The sequence below is a fragment of the Loxodonta africana genome, chromosome 5, assembly GCF_030014295.1.
Source record: "Loxodonta africana isolate mLoxAfr1 chromosome 5, mLoxAfr1.hap2, whole genome shotgun sequence".
NCBI classification, from domain to species: domain Eukaryota; kingdom Metazoa; phylum Chordata; class Mammalia; order Proboscidea; family Elephantidae; genus Loxodonta; species Loxodonta africana.
Window position 1 is genome coordinate 105572538 of NC_087346.1, and position 20598 is coordinate 105593135.

At 39.5% G+C, this 20598-nt stretch overlaps 1 protein-coding gene across 2 annotated transcripts in view; it reads left to right on the top strand.

Moving 5' to 3' along the window:
* The window catches only part of SCFD2 (sec1 family domain containing 2), a 551019-nt gene that overhangs the window by 62066 nt on the left and 468355 nt on the right, over positions 1-20598 (top strand). For both annotated transcript variants that reach the window (XM_064285817.1, XM_003415876.4), the window contains exon 3: positions 6248-6375. In XM_064285817.1, the coding sequence (XP_064141887.1) occupies positions 6248-6375 (128 nt within the window). The remainder of the gene's footprint in view (positions 1-6247; positions 6376-20598) is intronic.

Here is a 20598-nt window from a genome sequence, read left to right on the forward strand (position 1 = left end):
TTCCATGTCTGATGAGTTGTCTTCGGGAATGGTTCCTGTCCTGGGCCAACAGAAGGTTTGGGGACCATGACTGCCGGGATTCCTCTAGTCTCAGTCAGACCATTAAGTCTGGTCTTTTTATGAGAATTTGCGGTCTGCATCCCACTGTTCTACTGCTCCCTCAGGGGTTCTCTGTTGTGCTCCCTGTCAGGGCAGTCATCGGTTGTGGCCGGGCACCATCTAGTTCTTCTGGTCTCAGGATGATGTAAGTCTCTAGTTCATGTGGCCCTTTCTGTCTCTTGGGCTGATAGTTATCGTGTGACCTTGGTGTTCTTCATTCTCCTCTGATCCAGGTGGGTTGAGACCAATTGATGCATCTTAGATGGCCGCTTGTTAGCATTTAAGACCCCAGACGCCACATTTCAAAGTGGGATGCAGAATGTTTTCACAATAGTATTATTTTGCCAATTGACTTTGAAGTCCCCTTAAGCCATAGTCCCCAAACCCCCACCCTTGCTCCGCTGACCTTTGAAGCATTCAGTTTATCCCAGAAACTTCTTTGCTTTTGGTCCAGTCCAGTTGAGCTGACCTTCTGTGTATTGAGTATTGTCCTTCCCTTCACCTAAAGTAGTTCTTATCTGCTAACTAATCAGTAAATAACCCTCTCCCACCCTCCCTCCCTCCCCTCCTCGTAACCACAAAAGTATGTGTTCTTCTCAGTTTATACTATTTCTCAAGATGTTATAATAGTGGTCTTATACAATATTTGTCCTTTTGCCTCTGACTAATTTTGCTCAGCATAATGCCTTCCAGGTTCCTCCATGTTATGAAATGTTTCACAGATTCGTCACTGTTTTTATCAATGCGTAGTATTCTTTGTGTGAGTATACCACAATTTATTTAACCATTCATCCATTGATGGACACCTTGGTTGCTTCCAGCTTTTTGCTATTGTAAACAGAGCTGCAAGAAACATGGGTGTGCATATATCTGTTCGTGTGAAGGCTCTTATTTCTCTAGGGTATATTCCGAGGAGTGGGATTTCTGGGTTGTATGGTAGTTCTATTTCTAACTTTTTAAGAAAACGCCAGATAGATTTCCAAAGTGGTTGTACCATTTTACATTCCCACCAGCAGTGTGTAAGAGTTCCAATCTCTCCACAGCCTCTCCAACATTATTATTTTGTGTTTTCTGGATTAATGCCAGCCTTGTTGGAGTGAGATGGAATCTCGTAGTTTTAATTTGCATTTCTCTAATGGCTAATGATCGAGAGCATTTTCTCATGTATCTGTTAGCTGCCTGAATATCTTCTTTAGTGAAGTGCGTGTTCATATCCTTTGCCCACTTCTTGATTGGGTTGTTTGTCTTTTTGTGGTTGAGTTTTAACAGAATCATGTAGATTTTAGAGATCAGGCGCTGGTTGGAGATGTCATAGCTGAAAATTCTTTCCCAGTCTGTATAGGTGGTCTTTTTACTCTTTTGGTGAAGTCTTTAGATGAGCATAGGTGTTTGATTTTTAGGAGCTCCCAGTTATGGGGTTTCTCTTCGTCATTTCTGGTAATGTTTTGTATTCTGTTTATGCCTTGTATTAGGGCTCCTAACGTTGTCTATATTTTTTCTTCTATGATCTTTATCATTTCAGTCTTTATGTTTAGGTCTTTGATCCACTTGGAGTTAGTTTTGTGCGTGGTGTGAGGTATGGGTCCTGTTTCATTTTTTTGCAAATGGATATCCAGTTATGCCAGCACCATTTGTTAAAAAGACTATCTTTTCCCCAATTAACTGACACTGGGCCTTTGTCAAATATCAGCTGCTCATATATGGATGGATTTATATCTGGGTTCTCAATTCTGTTCCATTGGTCTGTGTGCCTGTTATTGTACCAGTACCAGGCTGTTTTGACTACTGTGGCTGTATAATATGTTCTAAAATCAGGTAGAGTGAGGCCTCCCACTTTCTTCTTCTTTTTCAGTAATGCTTTGCTTATCTGAGGCTTCTTTCCCTTCCATATGAAGTTGGTGACTTGTTTCTCCATCACATTAAAAAATGGCATTGGAATTTGGATCGGAAGTGCATTGTATGTATAGATGGCTTTTGGTAGAAAAGACATTGTTACTATGTTAAGTCTTCCTATCCATGAGCAAGGTATGTTTTTCCACTGAGGTAGGTCCTTTTTAGTTTCTTGTAGTAGTACTTTGTAGTTTTCTTTATATAGGTCTTTTACATCTTTGATAAGAATTATTCCAAAGTATTTTATCTTCTTGGGGGCTACTGTGAATGGTATTGATTTGGTTATTTCCTCTTCGATGTTCTTTTTGTTGATGTAGAGGAATCCAAGTGATTTTTGTATGTTTATATTATAACCTGAGACTCTGCCAAACTCTTCTATTAGTTTCAGTAGTTTTCTGGAGGATTCCTTAGGGTTTTCTGTATATAAGATCATGTCATCTGCAAATAGAGGTAATTTTACTACCGCCTTGCCAATACGGATGCCCTTTATTTGTTTGTCTAGCCTAATTGCTCTGGCTAGGACCTCTAGCACAATGTTGAATAAGAGCGGTGATAAAGGGCATCCTTGTCTGGTTCCTGTTCTCAAGGGAAATGCTTTCAGGCTCTCTCCATTTAGAGTGATGCTGGCTGTTGGCTTTGTACAGATGCCCTTTATTATGTTGAGGAATTTTCCTTCAATTCCTATTTTGGTGAGAGTTTTTATCATGAATGGGTGTTGGACTTTGTCAAATGCCTTTTCTGCATCAATTGATAAGATCATGTGGTTTTTGTCTTTTGTTTTATTTATGTGGTGGATTACATTCATGGTTTTTCTAATATTAAACCAGCCTTGCATACCTGGTATAAATCCCACTTGGTCGTGGTGGATTATTTTTTTGATATGTTTTTGAATTCTATTGGCTAGAATTTTGTTGAAGATTTTTGCATCTATGTTCATGAGGGATATAGGTCTGTAATTTTCTTTTTTTGTGATGTCTTTACCAGGTTTTGGTATCAGGGATATGGTGGCTTCATAGAATGAGTTAGGCAGTATTCCGTCATTTTCTATGCTTTGAAATACCTTTAGTAGTAGTGGTGTTAACTCTTCTCTGAAAGTTTGGTACAATTTCATCACTCTTTTATACAGAGACCTATATGTTGTTTTTAGGTGCCATGGAGTAGGTTCCAACTCATAATGATAATATGTACAACAGAACGAAACACTGCCTGCTCCTGCGCCATCCTCGCAATTGTTGCTGTGTTTGAACCCCTCCTTGCAGCCACTGCATCAATCCATCTTGTTCAGGGTCTTCCTCTTTTTCTATGACCCTCTACTAAGCATGATGTACTTCTTCAGGGACTGGTCTCTCCTGATGGCTTGTCCAAAGTACGTGAGACAAAGTCTTGCTATCCTTGCTTCTAAGGAGCATTCTGGGTGTACTTCTTCCAAGACAGACTTGTTTGTTCTTCTACCAATCTGTGGTATATTCAATATCCTTCTCGAACACCAGAATTCAAATGCGTCGATTCTCCTCTGGTCTTCCCTGTACACTCTCCAGCTTTCGCATGCGTATAAGGTGACTGAAAATATCATGGCTTGGGCCAGGCACGCTTCAGTCCTGTGACATCTTTTTTTTTTTTTTTACACATTAAAGAGTTATTTTGCAACAGATTTTCCCAGTGCAATATGTCATTTGATTTCTTGACTGTGGCTTCCATGTGTGTTGATTGTGCATCCGAGTAAAATGAAACCCTTGACAACTTTGATCTTTTCTCCGTTTATCATTATATTGCTTATTGGTTCAGTTATGAGAATTTTTGTCTTCTTTATGTTGAGGTGTAATCTATACTGAAGGATATAGTCTTTGATCTTTATCAGCAAGTGTTTCAAGTCTTCTTCACTTTTAGCAAGCAAGGTAGTGTCATCTGCACATCTCAGATTGTTAATGAGTATGTCGTTTGGGGAGGGATGCTTTGGAGTATAAAAGTAGAGAATGGTGTGGACCATAGGTTTGGGAAAATGAGACTGTAACTCCCCTGCTCAGAATTCTTCAGGTGGTTCTCCATTGCCTTCAGAGCTTTAGAGGCATTAAGTAGCATTCCCAAAGCCCCATAGCCAGTATGAGGAAGAACTTGGTTTCAGACCCAGAGCTGGATGATAGTAAGAAGTGTACTCATTCATAGCTGTTAAGCTTGCTGTTCTCCTTAGAGTGAGAAGTCAGTCACATGTTCCCTGGCTTCCAGTCATCCACAGAGAATCAAATCCATAAGCCTTGGCAAGGAATGTAAGGCCGGCCTTCCCTTTTGCCCTTACTTTTACTCGCCCCTCCGCTTGTACTTTAACCTAGAGCAAAACAGTACTCCTTACAGTGTCAGGTACCCAGGACTTGGCACGTCTGAAATGTCCTTCTCCCTTTTATTTCATAACCAGAATTTTATGTCTTCCTTGAAGCCTTTCTTTACCACTTTCCGTCCTAGGTTGAGATATAACTTCTTCCCGTTTGCTGCCTCTGGAGCTTATGTATCTTTGTACTTGCTCATCATCTCCAATGGAAATCATTCCCTGAGTTTCTGTGCTTCCAGCCAGGGTTGGAGCCTCTCCTTGGGGGTCCTAGAGAAATCTATGCATGCATTGATCTTGGCTCTTATCACACTGTGTGTGTGTGTGTGTGTGTGTGTGTGCGATTTCTTTGCTTACATGTCTCCAAGTTCTTCCACACTCTAAGACACTGAAAGCCCAAGACTACTTTTGTCTATATCTCAATCACGGAGCATAGGGCTTGGCATGTAGTGTATCTGTTCATTTAAATTGAACTTAAAATATTAGATGCACAGTTATAATGATGACAGTTTGGATAAGATTAAAGCAAGTGAAAAATGTTGAGCAATGATGTTAGCTCACTACCAAAAAAAAAGATTATAAAAATAACTTTTTTTTTTTTAACTAATAGAGCCCTGGTGGTGCAGTGGTTAAGTGCTTGGCTGCTAACTGAAAGGTCAGCAGTTCAAACCCACCAGCTGCTCTGTGGGAAAAAGATGTGGCAGTCTGCTTCCATAAAGATTTACAGTCTTGGAAATCCTACAGGGCAGTTCTACTGCATCCTGAAGTGTCGCTATGAGTCAGAATTGACTTGATGGCACACAACAACACAATAACATAAAATAATTGCTTAATGAGAGATTATTATGTGCCAGACATTAAACGCAGTGCCAAAATGCATCATTCCATCATTCCAAACCAAATTCAAACTTGAAAGATACATCTTATTAGGTAGAACTTTCAAAACCAAATTAATACCTTGTTAGATATAACTTCTAAAACTAAAATTTAAAAATGCATTTATTTTGAAATTGCTTAAAGGAATAGGGTAAATGGAAGTGTTGGAGGGGCTTTAAATGGAGGGAAAAGTCTTTAGAAAGAAACAGAGGCATCTTTGTTTCTTTATGTTCAGTTTTTAAAACATTACTACAAGTGTGTATCCTTGGCTACATGGCAGAGATCTTCCGGAAAGAACACTGTACTTATTCATAATTTGGATATGGCAAGTTGGGTGAGAGAGAAGGCTATGGGGGAAGTGAAGCCAGATAGGACCATGGATAATGCAGTGCTTTGAGTGGTCATCAACCATTAATGTGGAGCCTTCAGTAAGCACCATCCTTGCAACCTCCATTGCAAAGTGGGATACTTAGGCCATGGCTACCCAAACAAACCCAGTGCCCTCTAGTCGATTCCTACTTAGTGTGATTCCGATTTTTGTTCAATAGGGATCTTACTCATTGGGAAGTCTGTTGAATAATTTTTTAACTGGAATTCCTTTTGCTGATTGCTTTATGTTTCTTAGATAATAATGTTCTCTCAAAGTGACATACTTAAAATCACTGATAAAACATTTTTAGGCATGTGTTTAATCTTGGCTTATGTAACACATGCTATTCTAGCATTGTATTGGTTGGATTGTACTCTGAAATAAATTTTAACATGAAATCTAAGAAAAATAATTGCATAAATGACCCTAGTTTTCCCATGCTTCTCATAGCACAATACAGCTTTTCTCCCCACTCTCCTCCCCACCCCCCTTTTTTGGTTTGATTTTATTGTCTCTTTAATTTCTCAATATTTTGTGCCAGTGAAAATCTTTATTCATCCTAATACTTGGAGTGTATCATGTAGTAGGAAAGACTGCACTCTTGGTCAAAACAGATATTTAAAAAATTATTTTGCTTTTAAATCCTTTTCATTATCCAGTAGAAATATAGCTCTTTTTTGGTTTTACTGTAGTGACACCACAGCCAGAGCCCTCTGGGAAGCCTTACTGAGCACCAAGCACAAAGAGGCAGTGATGGAAGTTCGGAGACATCTAGTGGAAGCTGCAAGCAGAGAAAACCTGCCAATCAAGATGAGTATGGGTAAGCATATCCATTTCACCTAGGACAGAAGTGATTGTAGGCTCTGAGGAAGTTATTTAAGACTGCTTAGAACTGTGGGTTAACTCACCCAACATGAAATCTAGGTAGAAATATTGAAGGAATTTGTAAACTGTTGAAAGACTAGGGAAGGAATGTGTGCACACTAACTAACCACTTTGCCTAGACTCAACTTTGGGGATTCTGGGAGAGTCGTTGTTTACAAAGAGTAGTTCCTTTAGTTTTTTTTATTTGAGCTAGAAATACCAGAAGCGGTCTGGGCCTTCTCCCATTCATCCTATTCTACCTCTTCTCAGCCCCTCCCCTTTTCTTTTAATCCTTGTCCTTCGCCATTATGGTCCTGAGAGAATGTTCTTTTATTGATTTAGAATTGGTGAATGAACTACTGTACTGGAAAACAATTGCGCAGTTAGACATGCTCTGCTGGCTTCTCACCCTTAGAGTGGTCTGTTAATTGTTCAGTCACATAATTGTTGTCACATCTTCATTGGGGGAATAGCATACCTTATTTTTCTAATTCTTACTTTTTTACATCTTGCTTCGACTTCACTATTAGAAGAATCTGGCTGAAATGGAGTTTAAGTTCTAAATAGCCTTTTTCTTGAGATAAATGTCAGAGAACCACAGAGCTAATGTTTTGATATTAGGAAAGGAATTTGGCTTTATTTTTTAGTTAAATAATTTTATTAAGGTGGAAATAAAGACGGACATTGAATCTAGTTAGCTGGTGGAATTTATTCCTAGAAACTTGCAAAATTTCATTTCCGTGTTTTTTAGAATTAGGGGTTCTTAACTTATTTTTTTTTTTTTAACTTAGAATCTTAGTAAACATGAGTACATTTTGCCTGGTGGGAAAACCTTTCTTTGCTAGGATTTGTAGCCCAAGTTCTCGATTACTTATGGGGTCTAAAGTCAAATATCGAGCTGAAGTAGAAGAACAAAATTTTGGAGGTGGAAGAATGTGGGTGAACCTAAGAGGGAAAAAGTTATACAGTGTCATAATGTGAAAAAAAAAAATTATGACTTTTAGTGTGTTAGGTGAGTATATAGGAGGGCTTTAAGAAACATAATGATAAAAAAAAAAATGAAAATAGCTAACATTTATTGAGTATATATAATGTGCCAGGTACTCTAACTCTTTACATGGGTTATCCTCACAGTCATTCTATGAGGTAGGTACCTTTTTAAAAACAACCAAACCCATTACCGTCAAGTCAGTCCCAACTCACGGCAACCCTTTGTGTTACAGAGTAGAATTGCTCCATACAGTGTTTTTTTTGCCTGTAATCTTTATGAAGCAGATCACCAAGTCTTTCTTCTGAGTTCTGCTGGATGGGTTTGAACTGCCAATCTTTAGGTTAGTAGTTGAGCACAAACTGTTAGTATCCCATTTTTCAGGTAAGAAAATTGAAGCATAGAAAAGTAAGTTGTTTAAGGCTGTACATCTGATAGGGGGCAGGAATGAAATTCAAATTCAGGCATTTTGATGCCAGGGACTATGCTTTTGACTATAAAATCATCCTGATACAACTAGTGCTGTAAGTCCTATGTGTTGTCTAGTAAAATAAAGTTGCTGCCTTGTAGCCAGCCTCACATTTGACTATTAATTCTTGTTTCTTTTCATTTTTTTTTTTTCTCACTGTCCTAGGTACACCTCAATAACAAGCAGGTTTACTTACAGAATTTCTTATCCTTAAGTGTGTTGAAACAAGAACTAATTCAGATTAGGAATCAAGAAAAGTAGGACTGCACAAAGAGTCTTGATGATAAGGTTAATTTATGTCATGTTTCAGTGAGGTAGCCTTATGATCCCATCACAGAGCATAAATCAACTTTTATTGCTCAATGCAGGACTCATGAAAGATCAACACACTTTCCAAAAGGGCTATATCTTTAAAAAAAATAATCAGAGCCAGAAGTAAAAAAAAGGACGGGTAACTCCGTAAGGAATTCAAATTTAAAAATGTTTGGGTTTTCTGTCGACCAAAAAAAAAAATGTTAAGATAAAATGGCTTGCTTTATCCAAAAACTCCAGACATTGGGAGGGGTAGTGGGAGAGAAAAAAGAAAGAAGGAAAGAAACAGAAATAGACAGTTGTGAGCAAAATTTTGTTGTAAGAAAAACCGAAAATATTGGCCCCAAACACTCCATCCATGTGCCAGCTGCAGTTTAGTGAAAGATAACACGGTATCTTTTACAGTTTAGCAACAGATAACACAGAGAACGCATGTCTACTTCGTATCACTGGCTAGGATTTCTGGTGTGCCTCATTTCCACTTACTAACAGATACATGACCATGAACAGTAAGGATGGGAGCTAGAACTGAAACATAATAAGATGTTGACATTTGAAAATGGCCTATCATATAGCTTATCATAAAAAAAAAAAAATCATGCTCTGGTATTCTAGATGGCTGGAATTCTTTTTCTAGCAGCATTTAAAACTATGAAAGGTACTTTAAACCATGCACTGTTCTTAAAATCCCTGCTGAAAATTCTACTGAAGTATGCATTTTTTCGGCTTCTGATACTTTTGAGAGATTCAACTCATCTTTATATCCTAGACTGAGGAGCCTTGTGTATTTAAATTCACTGAGAAGGACCCATGATTGAAACTTCAGATCCTAAGTATAAATTTTCTCAGTACAGGGTAAGCTCATATTAAAACATTACGAGCACCAAGAGAAATAAACATTCTCTTAAGGGAAGAAAGTTTAATTGCTAAAACAAAGAAAAAAATTCATTTCATCATTTCACATATAAACATATGCCATCTCTTCTAGCATTTGTTATTCAATTGTCAGTTAATGAAATAGACGTGTTCCAGAAAAGTGATTTTTAAAACATTGTAAACTGGATTGTATTTTCCCCACTGACTTTCATAATGATAGATGTATTCTGAAAGTAAAAAGCAAAAAAAAAAAAAGTTGCCATTGAGTTGATTCTGACGCATGACGACCCTGTGTGTTTCAGGAAAGAACCGTGCTTCGTAGGGTTTTCAATGGTTGAATTTGGGAAAGTACATCGCCAGGCTTTTCTTCTGAGATGCCTCTGAGTGATCTCAAACTGCCAACCTTTTGGTTAATAGTTAAGCACTTAACCGTTTGAACCACCCAGGGACAAAAAGCAAATAAACCAAAAAAAAAAAAAAAAAAAACCCAAACCCTTTGCCATTGACTTGACGCCAACTCATAGCAACCAAAATGGCCACTCGCAGAAGAAGCGAGTACGGGGCACTCATCTCAAACTGGTTCAATTTGCGGAGTCTCTCTCTCTGGAATACCACTGTGGTTGAGAAGTCTGCATCGATTTGTCCTATACTTCTCCATAAAATGGACATATTCCCAAGTGCCAGACACATTCTGCTAAAGCTGAAGTGAAACAGATGGCTTTTTGACACTGTCCTTTCTTTTGTAGCCAAATTTCTTAAAAGAGTATTCTATGTTTGGCACTTCTATTTCCTCATTTGTTTCTTGCTTATTCATCTAGGAGAGTCTGGCTTCTGAAGTTTTTTTTTTTTAAACTGAAAAAATCTCCCAGACTGCTAAATCTAAGAACAATCTTAGTGATCTCTTTGCAGTATTCACTAATAGACCATTGCCAGTTTTTTGTACGTTTGTCTGTGTTTTCTGTGACTTTAGGCTCTCCTGTGATGGAGTGCAAAGTCGATTATGTCTGATGGTGAATCACAGCCAAACTTCAACTCTTCTTTATCCATAAAAATGGAGAAAATATCTATTTTCTGGGATTTGGTCACAGGGGTGGGGGAATGAAAGCTTGGAGCAGAGTGAAGATTATGACTGTCAAGCAAACAAATTGCTTTGATGCAGTTATATGCTCTGTCTATGGGAAAATCTACATGGGAAGTGTGATCATTAAGATTGTGTGTCAACTTGGCTGGGCCAAGATTCTCAGAAGGTTTGGCAGTTATGGTATAGTTTGGCAGTTATGGTATAGTTTGGCAGTCATGTGATGATGTGATCACCTCCATGATGAGATTTGATATAATGTGTTCACCTCCATGATGGTATCTGCTGTGAGTACCCAAGCAGTTGAAAGGAAGTTTCCTTGGGGGACGTGGCTTGCATCCAGTATAGGTGGACTTTCTAGCAAGGCTGGTGGGCTTTTGCTTGCCGTGGATCCTGCAGCTGGTTCCTGTTCTTCTGACCTCCGGTTCTTGGGACTTGAGCTACCAGTTTACCTGCTGTCTTGCCTGCTGATCTTGGGATTCATTGGTCTTTGCAGCCTGTGAGCAAGGGCCCTGCTGTTTGACCTGCTGATCTTGGGTTTGCCAGTCCCTGTGGCTACATGAATCAGGAGAAGCCTTCCAGCCTGACCCATAGACTTGAGACGTTCCAGCCCCTATAACTGTGTGAGCCATTTCTTTGATATAAATCTCTCTACATATGTTTATACACTTTACTGGTTTTACTTCTCTAGAGAACCCAGCCTATGACAGGAAGCTAGATTATAAGAAGGTTGTTTGATGAGAGTGAAATAAAAATAAACAGATCAAGCTAGATGATTTCCCCTTTTCTTTCTGGGAAGATGCATTCATTCAGTTTTCCCACTTGTCCTTTTCTAGGCTTTCTGCTGAATATCTTCCTTCTGATTATAGCGTCTTTCTTTTCTAAATACCAGCCTCCACTCCGCCCCATGCCCCTTTTTTCAGCTTAGTTGTAATTCCATTATTGCTTCCCTGTTTCTGCACACCCTTCCCAAATTGCCTTGACTGTATTTGAGTTCGCAAACTTCTGTGGTCACACTTTTATAGAAAATCTCTTGAGCCACGTTTCTAGATGACAGTCTAATCTGTTACATTGTGATACTTCTTAATATACTCTCCTAGTTCTGGGGCACCTTAGCATCAGCCCCGTACACTCACCGCCATTTTCTCTTTTCCAAATTAAACATGATGAGTTGCTTCAACCATTTCTGAAATCACAAGTCTTCATCACAATTTCCTTTAGTTTGGAGCCACTGACAAAGCTCTATTTTGTAAACATCTCTCTTAAAATGTGATGTGCAGAGATGAACACAGGTGTTGTCTTGTTCTTACCCTCCTTTTGAACACTACCAAAACCCATTGCCATTGAGTCGATTCTGACTCGTAACAACCCTATAGGACAGAGTAGAACTGTCCATAGGGTTTCCAAGAAAGCACCTGGTGGATTCAAACTGCTGACCTTGTGGTTAGCAGCCGTAGCTCTTAACTGCTACACCATCAGGGTTTCCTTTTGGACACTACGCTTCTCTTAATGAAGCTCCAGATGAGATTAGTGATTTGTGTTTCCCATTAATGCCACACCTACCATAATTTCCTGCTACTTGCTTCGAAAAACAGCAATAAATCAAAACACTTCAAAATTTTATTTGATATACAGGTAGTCTCCAACTTAAGACTTATAATTGAAGTTACAGCGAACCACTCTTACAACTGTCCTTTTTTATGATTTCTGTTTTTTTATGTACATATGTATATATTAAAATATATCCAAGTTTTTATTCGTCCAACAGAGACTAGAAGGACCCCAGAGGTCATGGTCCCCAGACCTTCTGTTGGCCCAAGACAGGAACCATTCCCAAAGCCAACTCTTCAGACAGGGATTGGACTGGACTATGGGATAGAAAATGATACTGGTGAAGAGTGAGCTCCTTGGATCAAGTAGACACATGAGACTATGTGGGCAGCTCCTGTCTGGAGAAGAGATGTGATGGCAGAGGGGGTCAGAAGCTGGCTGAATGGACACGAAAATAGAGAGTGGAGGAAAGGAGTGTGCTGTCTCATTAGAGGGAGAGCAGCTAGGAGTATATAGCAAGGTATATATAAGTTTTTGTATGAGAGACTGACTTGGTTTGTAAACTTTCACTTAAAGCACAATAAAAATTAAAAATATATATATCTGTAAGTTTATATGTAATGTTCCCAACCCCCAAATGCAAATAAAGATCAGATTTATAAAGATAACTGATAAAAGGCAGTAATAATGAAAAGTAAAAAAAAAAAAAAAATGAGGTATTCGACTTATGTCAGAACCAACTTACGATGGAATTATCAAAACAGGTCCGCATTGTAAGCCAGGGACTACCTGTATATTTTTGTTCAACAGTTATTGACAGTATGCTGCTTCCTGTTATTTGTACTTGAATTCATCCAGTTCTGGCTGGATAACAGTTGTGTTTTGATCATATCTATTTTTTAAAGAAGAATTTCATCTAAGATTAAGGGGAGCATGTGTGTGTACATTTGCCTGTGGATGTATGTATATGTGTGTGTGTGAGAGGGAGAGAAATGAGTGGTGTGATTATTAAACTTTGTGAAAAGGATAGGTTAAAACTTAATAAGATCAACACGCCATGTGATGTATGGTAATTTATAAAAGGTGAGAAAATCTGGTTGCCTCATAGGATGCAAACCCTGATTATTAACTCTCATACATCTCATGTATTAGCTATTATCACAATTTGGAAAGTAGGGAAGGGAATTCACTTTTGTTGAATAGCTATTTTGTTTCAGGTACTATAACAGAAGTTTTACTTGCTTCTTTTCATTTAATATTCCTAATAATCTCGTAAGTTTGGTACTTTTTTTACTCCCATTTCAAAGATACAGGAAAATTAAGACCCGAAAGGTTAAGTTTTTTTTTTTTTCTTCCCCATGATTACTGTGCCAGTTATTAAATTGTCTGTCAGTTCTAAACCCACCCTCTGCTCTGTGATACTGGGACTGGGACCCTGCAGAAGACATTTCTGCTTTTCCAGCTGGTTCCGTTTTAACCAAAAACAAAAAACAAAACCGAACTCGTTGGTGTCGAGTCGATTCTGACTCATAGCGACTCTACTGGCCAGATTAGAACTGCCCCATAGGGTTTCCAAGGAGCAGCTGTTGAATTTGAACTGCTGTCTTTTGGTTAGCAGCCGAGCTCTTTAGTACTGCAGCAACAGGGCCCCTGTTAGGCTGTGCTAGAGGAAGACTGCAAGCCTGGAGGAGGAAGAAGTGACTTTCTTCTTCCTATCTGCTTCCTGTGGACTTTCTTTCTGCTATAAGCACCCTGCCAATGATGCTCCTTTATCCCAGCAGTGGCAGTTCCTAGCTGTGGTAGCAGATGAGTCCAGTGTACAGTTCTTCCAACACTTGCAGAACCAGCTTCATCACACTCCATTCTCCAGCTCTGTGTTTCAGCTCACAGATGCCTAAGTCTAAGTTTTAGCCATTTCAACCCCTTCCTTTTGTTTCCTCTACCCTAGTCTTGATAGCTGATTCCTGCAATTGCTATGCCTTTGATACCTTAGAGTCTTTTTTGTCCTTTCAGTTATCCAATTAATAATTCTGTGTATTAAAATTTTTTCTGTAACTGGTATGTTTTCTGCCTTCTGGTTGGACCCTGACTGATAAAGTCACATAGTAAGTGAACCAGAATTCAAATCTGGATCTTTCTGCCTTTTATATCAGGCTTCTTTTTAGGTAGAGGAATTAAACTAGTTTGGGGGAGCGTGGGATTTATGCAGAAGGCAGCTACAGAGCTACAAACACAGATATGATTGTGCTTTTTCTCTGCTTAAAATCCTTTGATGGTTCCATGTTGCCTCGAGATAGGGTCCAAACTCCTTAGCCTGATTTTTATAAGATCTTTCTAAAAGCCCTAGTGGCGTGGTGGTTAAGCCCTTGGCTGCTAACCAAAAGGTCATTTGTTCAAGCGCTTTTGGGAGACCGTAAAGATTACAGCCTTGGAAACCCCATGGGGCAGTTCTGCTCTGTTCTATAGGGTTGCTATGAGTCGGAATTGACTTGACAGCAATATGTTTTTTTGATTTTCTGCTTTCTAACTTCACTCCCCCACCCCCCCCCCCCCACCACAACTGCGCTTAACCCACCGATTCCCACTACCTTCCTTTCCTACTTCTCATTACGAAGGGTAAACTTTTGCAGCTCCAGGTCTTTGTTGTCTTTGCCTGAAATGTTTATATTTGGTCGTCCCTCCAGATCCACCCTCCACCCTTCTTTGCCTGTGTCTCAGGAGGCTAACCTTTAGGAAATGCCTCAACAGGCTTTCCTGTTCTCTGCCTTTAGTTGGGTTTGGCCAGTAGGAAGCATGAGCAGGAGATTTGGACAGCGAGAGGAGAGTGTGGTTAGGGTATTGATTGCCCTGCCAGGATACAATTGTTGCAGCCCTCTAACCCATCCCTTGCTGGTTTTCTTTAACGCTCTTGATTTCCCTTAACTTACCAGTTGCTGTGGAGTTGATTATGACTCATGGTGTTCCCATGTGTCAGAGTAGAACTGTGCCCCATAGGGGTTTTAACTTTGATTTTTTGGAAGTAGAGGGCCACATCTTTCTTCCAAGGCACCTCCAGGTGGACTTGAACCTCCAACCTTTTCATTAGCAGTGAGCACGTTAACTGTTTGTGCTACTCATGGACACGTCTCTTAACCTATACCCTTGTAGAAAGTTCCTTTGTTAAACTCTCCTCATTTTTTCCTATTTGCATGTGCCATCTCTTTCCTGGCAGAAACTTGACTAATATAGCCACTCATGTCCTGTAATGAGTTGAATTTGTTCCCCAGAAATGTGTGTCAACTTGACTAGGCCATGATTCCCAGTATTATGTGGTTGTGTACCATTTTGTGATCTGATGTGATTATCCTATGTGTTGTAAATCTTAACCTTATATGATGTTAATGATGTTAATGAGGCAGGATTAAAAAAAAATTAGAGACAGTTATATTAGTCAGGCAGGACTCAATCTGTAGGATTACAGTATATCTTGAGCCAATCTCTTTTGAGATATAGTAGAGAGAATTGAGGAGAGAGAGACCTCATCACCACCGAGCAAGAAGAGCCAAGAGTAGAGCTGTCCTTTGGATTTGGGGTCCCTGCGCTGAGAAGCTCCTAGACCCAGGGGAGGATTGATGACAAGGACCTTACCCCAAAGCTGACAGATAGAGAAAGGCTTCACCTGGACCTGGCACCCTGAATTTGGACTTTGAGAAGAATTGATTCCTTTGAATTGTGGTGTTGGTGAAGAATATTGAATATACCACGGACTGCCAAAAGAACAAACAAATCTGTCTTGGGGAGAAGTACAGCCAGAATGCTCCTTAGAAGCAAGAATGACAAGACTATGTCTCATGTACTTTGGACATGTTATCAGGAGGGATCAGACCCTGGAGAAGGATATCATGCTTAGTAAAGTAGAGGGGTCATCAAAAAAAGAGGAAGACACCCAATGAGATGGATTGACACAGTGGCTTCAACAAGGGGCTCAAGCATAACAAGAATTGTGAGGATGGGACAGGACTGGGCAGTGTTTCGTTCTGTTGTACATAGGGTCGCTATGAGTCAGAACTGACTCAATGGCACCTAACAACAACAACAAACTGAGAGAATAAACTTCTGTTTGTCGAAGCCACCTACTTATGATAGTTCTGTTACTGCAGCACTAGCTAAGACACATCCCAACACACACACACTACACATACCTATAAACACATTTTTTCTGTCAGAAGTCATCTCATTGTTCATTACCTCATACAGGTGTCACTTTCTCTCTGGCATCTTGCTTAATTCCTTTACACCCTGCTTTCCACCCCTTCCCCAACAGATAAATTGAGAAGAAAGGCCTGATGATCTACTTCCAAAAAATCAGCTGTTGAAAACCCTATGGAGAACAGTTTTAACCTGACACACATGGGGTTTGCCAGGAGTCATGCTCTCTGGGATGCTAGATTGGTACAATTTTCTAGAGAACACTGGAATCACAGATGGATGTCAAAATATAAGGAGGGAAAGAAAGCTCATTGAAATTGCTTTTTCTTTAGACAATATCCGGATTTACAGGTAAGGGACTATTATATTCATTCATTCAAGAGATGTTTCTTATGTGTACCTACTATGTATTAGATCCTAGTAGGGGATAGGAAACACATAAAATATCTTGTTTTCAAGTGAAAAAGCCATTTAACTTTTCAGAATCTGTTTTCCTGTGGGCAAAATGAAGATTTTATTACCTGCTATCTAGTTATGATAATAGATTATCTAGTTATGATAATTAGATGATGATTTATGTGAAAGATAAAAAACAGTTGTCATTGAGTCAGTTCTGACTCCTGGCAACCCCATATTTGTCAGATTAAAACTGTACTCCATAGGGTTGTCAGTGGCTGATTTTTTGGAAGTAGATCTCCAGGCCTTTCTTTCAAGGTAGATCTAGGTGGACTCACCTTTCTGTTAGCAGCCAAGCACATTAACTGCACCACCCAGGAACTCCATGTGAAAGATGTTGTTAGGTGCCATCGAGTCGGTTCCAACTCACAGTGACGCTGTGTACAATAGAACGAAACACTGCCCAGTTCTGTGTCATCCTCACAGTCATTGTTATGCTTGAGCCCATTGTTGCAGCCACTGTGTCAATCCGTCTTGTTGAGGGTCTTCCTCTTTTTCGCTGACCCTCTACTTTATCAAGCATGATGTCCTTCTCTTGGGACTGATCTCTCCTGATAACATGTCCAAAGTACATGAGTTGACGTCTCGCCATCCTTGCTTCTAAGGATCATTCTGGCTGTACTTTTTCCAAGACAGATTTGTTCGTTCTTTTAGGAGTCCATAGTATATTCAATATTCTTCACCAACACCATAATTCAAAGGCGTCAGTTCTTCTTCCATCTTCCTTATTCATTGCCCAACTTTCAAGTATTCTGTAAAAGGAGGGCATAGCATGATGAAATTTTTTATTGTTTCCTGAACAGATAAGAAACATTATAAAAATAATGACCAATGGCCATGCAACTGTATATGAAGAGTCCCCTACTAGATCTAGGGTTGGAATTATTCTGTCTGTAGGATATGTGTCTTGATCATCTCAGTTCGGAAATGTGGACTAGAATGATGGGTTCCACAAGTGAAAGTAAGGATTTGGGTTTAGTTACCTAGTGATTATGTTGAAACCTAAGGAGTGAATCTCTGAGGGAAGTGTGAGGTTGAGTATCCAGAGAGAGAAGGTAGAATGAATGAGAAGAGGGTTGAAGACAGAGCACTAAAGAATATATCTGTTTAACTGGTATGGGGAAAAAGAATCTATAAAAAGAGACAGGGAAAGAGTTCTCATTGAATTAATAATTAAAAATGCCTGAAAGCATTAAGGTCACTAAACAAATGCTTCCCTCTTACACTGCATCACCTACAATGGAAGAACTTGCATTTCGTCTGTTTCTCCATATTCTCATCTATATAGTGGAAATTAGAATTTCTAATGCCCTCTGCATGTACCTTCTGGCTCTATGCTTATAACTTAAATTGGTATTTTTTCTTTTTCTTTCTTTGTTTCCTCCTTTTCCCCTTTTGAGGCTTCTTATGTTTTCCCAACATAAGGAATCCTTAACATAAGAATATGGACTAGCAGTTTAACAACTCTGAGAGAATGATATGGCTGGGGTTGGGAGATTTATTTACTTAGAGGCTCCTTTCAGAGCAGAAATTCCTTTGGAAGTCAGAGTAGACCCAGCAGGGAAAATCTCCCACCCTGGCAGCCTGGTAATCTGCTCTTGGATAAGAGGAGTAAGTTATCCATTCCCTTCCATGCTCTCTGCTTGAGTTTATAAACATTAATGCAGTGTTTAAGTTATCCTCTGCAAGGCTGCATTTTCAAAGAAATCCAAACCATAAATGTCCCTGGTGGTTTTCTGTTTCACTGTTTTGCACAACTTTTAGGGAGAGCTGTTTGTTTTTTGTTACCCCTGGTCCTGTAGTTATTATACTTTATTCAATACTGGCCTGGAAACATATCTTGCAGTAGATTGCTGAATGTTGGAATGATTTGATTGAATTGATTCATAGAATTTAAATGCTCTTTTTACACCGGTTTCTTATTCCACTTATGTAATGCTGTAGAGCTCAAACATGTGTGTTACAAGAAACATATACTATTTCAAGGATATCCCAAAAAACCTTTTTCTGTATTTATGGTGTTATAAAAATGGACATCAATTTCCAGCTGGGCTTTATCCAAGCTTCACTATACAGATGGCTGTATATACTGCCCTTCAAGTCCCTGCAGGAGAAGATTTATAGTTTTTTCCCTCTCCCACCTTTAATAATTTGTTTCAATGTCTAATAGTCATCACGATCAGGATTTTTTTTTTCTCATGTCTGACTTAAATCTCTCCACCTGCGTGTTAACCATATTTCTTTGCCCTTTGACCTTAATAGAGGTGGAAAGCAGGCAGTTATTACTCTTCTGTTTCTTTATGTTGAAAGGTAGTGCCTTACCCATTGTACAAATCGGTGATAATAATAAAGCCAAATTTCCCAGAGAAAAATACATGTCTGTTCTACATGAAGCAGACATTATTTTGTTTCTTAATCAAGAGAATATTTCAAAATGTAAACCAAAATTTTATTACTTTAAACTCCACTATTTCGTTATGATGAGCTGAGGTTTGCTCGCATGTATCAAACACATCTGTCTTGAAGAAGTGTGGCCAGAATACTCCTTAGAAGCAAGGATGGCGAGACTACATCTCACATAACTTTGGATGTGTTATCAGGAGGGATCAGTCCCTGAAGAAGGATATCATGCTTGGTAAAGTAGAGGGTCAGCAAAAATGAGGAATACCCTCAGTGAGGTGGATTAACACAGTGGCTGCAACAATGGGCTAAAGCATAACAATTGTGAGGATGGTGCAGGACCAGGCAGCATTTCATTCTGTTGTACGTTGGGTCACTATGAGTCGAAACTGACTTGATGGCACCTAACAACAACAACATCAAACATTATTGAAGGTACATTAAATGTCAGCAGCATGCTAGACCTAGGGCACACAAAGATGAATAAGGCCAATACATACAATAGTATGGAAAAAAGTATCTGTTAGGTAAACTGAGGGTATAAACAACGGAACAGTGCAGCTTATATAAGAGTGAAAATCAGCCCAACCCACTGCTGTCAAGTTGATTCCAACTCATAATGACCCTATAGGACAGAGTAGAACTGCCCCATGGGATTTCCAAGGCTATAAATCTTTACAGAAGCAGACTGCCACATCTTTTTCCCTTGGAATGGCGGGTAGGTTCGAACTGCTGACATTCTGATTAGCAGCTGAGTACTTTAGCCACTGGGCCACTACGGCACCTCACTTGAGAGTGAAGATATCTTTATATCTTTAAATCATAGTAGTAAACTAGAGAAAAGTTGTGTTGCAATGACAGAAAAAGATAGTTTTAAAAAGAATGAACCTGCGATTATGCTGGAAAACGAGAAAAGGTACTGTCAGGAGATGAGAATTTTTGAGAACTTTCTCAAAGACAGAAGGAGAATCTAATTGATGGAGACAAAAACAGGGAAATCTTCAGTCTAAGAAATCATAAGTGGGGGGTAGGTCTTTTGATGAAAATCCCAAAGAATCTCCAAATTTAGAAAGTCACTGTATAGTCCTCATAGTTAAAGAACTGCATTTGGAAAAGTTGGACAATTCTATCCCATTTTCCTCTCCACCTACATTAGATTAGCTGTAGTCATGATTTTTTTTTTCCCCTCTAAACTAAAGCTCAGAAAACTGCTCTCTAAAGAGAGTTGACAATCTACCAGTGAGAACTAATAGAAGGGAGTTTTGGAACCTAAAAACGTACAAAGTATGACTAGACTTAAACAATAGACATGGAGAGGGGAAAAAACCAGAAAGGTGGCCCTGTTCAGGGGCTTCCTCTCTGCTTGTACACTTGCAGTGTAGTGAATTACTGTAATATAGCCTATCTAGCCATGGTCTTGTGACTCCCAAAATTGATTGGGTGGGACTATGCAAATGAGGTGCTTGTGGCTTACCAAGGGGATTGGACATGTTGCTAATAATGCAAGTAAGGTGCATAGAACCCTTGCAGGGGTGGGACCGTGCAGATACGGTATTGGAACCCTAAATATGGGATTCGTCCATTTTGCCATTCTGCTAGGCTTAAAATGAGCCTATCCCAGAGGCCAGAGAGGGAACCTCACTATCATGAAAAAGAAGAGCCAGGAGTGGAGCACATCCTTTGGACCTTAGAGTCCCTGTACTGAGAACTTCCTGGAGCCAGGAGACAGAATGCTGTACCGTTGGAGATGGTGAGAAGACTGAGAAGCAGTGGCAAGCATGGCAGAGTCCAGTGGCAGAGAAACGGCAGTAGCAGAAACAGGAGACCAGCACAATACAGCATGGTGGGCTCCCCAGCCCAC